Source organism: Penaeus monodon, chromosome 33, assembly GCF_015228065.2.
Source record: "Penaeus monodon isolate SGIC_2016 chromosome 33, NSTDA_Pmon_1, whole genome shotgun sequence".
Classification (NCBI taxonomy): Eukaryota; Metazoa; Arthropoda; class Malacostraca; order Decapoda; family Penaeidae; genus Penaeus; species Penaeus monodon.
Window position 1 is genome coordinate 28,616,607 of NC_051418.1, and position 1,009 is coordinate 28,617,615.

At 33.5% G+C, this 1,009-nt stretch overlaps 1 protein-coding gene across 1 annotated transcript in view; it reads right to left on the reverse strand.

Moving 5' to 3' along the window:
- The window catches only part of LOC119594200 (lysosomal alpha-glucosidase-like), a 23,350-nt gene that overhangs the window by 10,075 nt on the left and 12,266 nt on the right, over nucleotides 1–1,009 (reverse strand). The window contains exon 12 of the mRNA XM_037943271.1: nucleotides 44–160. Coding sequence (XP_037799199.1) covers nucleotides 44–160 — 117 coding nt within the window. The remainder of the gene's footprint in view (nucleotides 1–43; nucleotides 161–1,009) is intronic.

Sequence of the window (1,009 nt, forward strand, 5' to 3'; positions counted from 1 at the left end):
GAACAGACCCATCAAAACTACATCATGCGCATCGCAGACTTACAATCCAGGCACCATCTACAGGGACACTGCTGTGATACCGCAAGATCTGTCGACTCCAATAATAAGTCGCCTTCGGGTGGGTGAAGTCGGGCCACGATGTCGCAACTGGATTCCACACCTGGAAATACGACATGCTGCTCAGACTGCTCTTCAAATATCTGGGTGTATCTTATACCTGCTCGATATTGTGACATGAGAAAGGAGTCACTTGAGAAAAGGCATGACACAAAAGTTACATAACAAAGGACAGACATAATACTGGAGAAACAGACACTTTATATATCAAAAGCAAAAAATATAAAATGAGAATTAGAAAGAATGTAATTAAAACCGGCTATTATGAACGTACCTTAATTATCAAAATTACTTGGGCTTCATCAAAACGGAAATGTCATACTTGCTAAAATTATTTCAAAATTCCCACTTTTAAAGAAAGTTTGTCATTCATCATCGGAATTACTTTATGACTTATGATCACTTACAATATCAAGAGGGGGAATTATTATTGTCAATCCTTTGTACTGTTAATCCTTCAACATATCATTCCCCCATATTTTGCATTTCATCTTCTTTAGTCTCCGTTAGAAAACCCATTTTCTTTCATATTCATAATATTAAAGAACTTAGCAGGGATAACTTAGATAAAAAGAATTACTATCTACTACCAATACCTTACAAGAAAAAATGTTAACATTTTTTTGGCAAATTTTATCACTGCTATAGTTAAACTTGTGACAAAAATAATGATGATCTCAATCTAAATCTCTACTGTAAAAATAAAAGACGTTCAGTAGAGCAAATACCTCCTTTATACCCTATATAGTTGTTGGCCATAATTATCATAATAAAGATTTTGGAGAATTCTGAAATTTTTCCTAACATTTTTATGATGCCTAATATGTACTATCTAATAATGTAAGCATTACTATACTCATATCTTTGTATGTGATTACTGTATTACAACCCT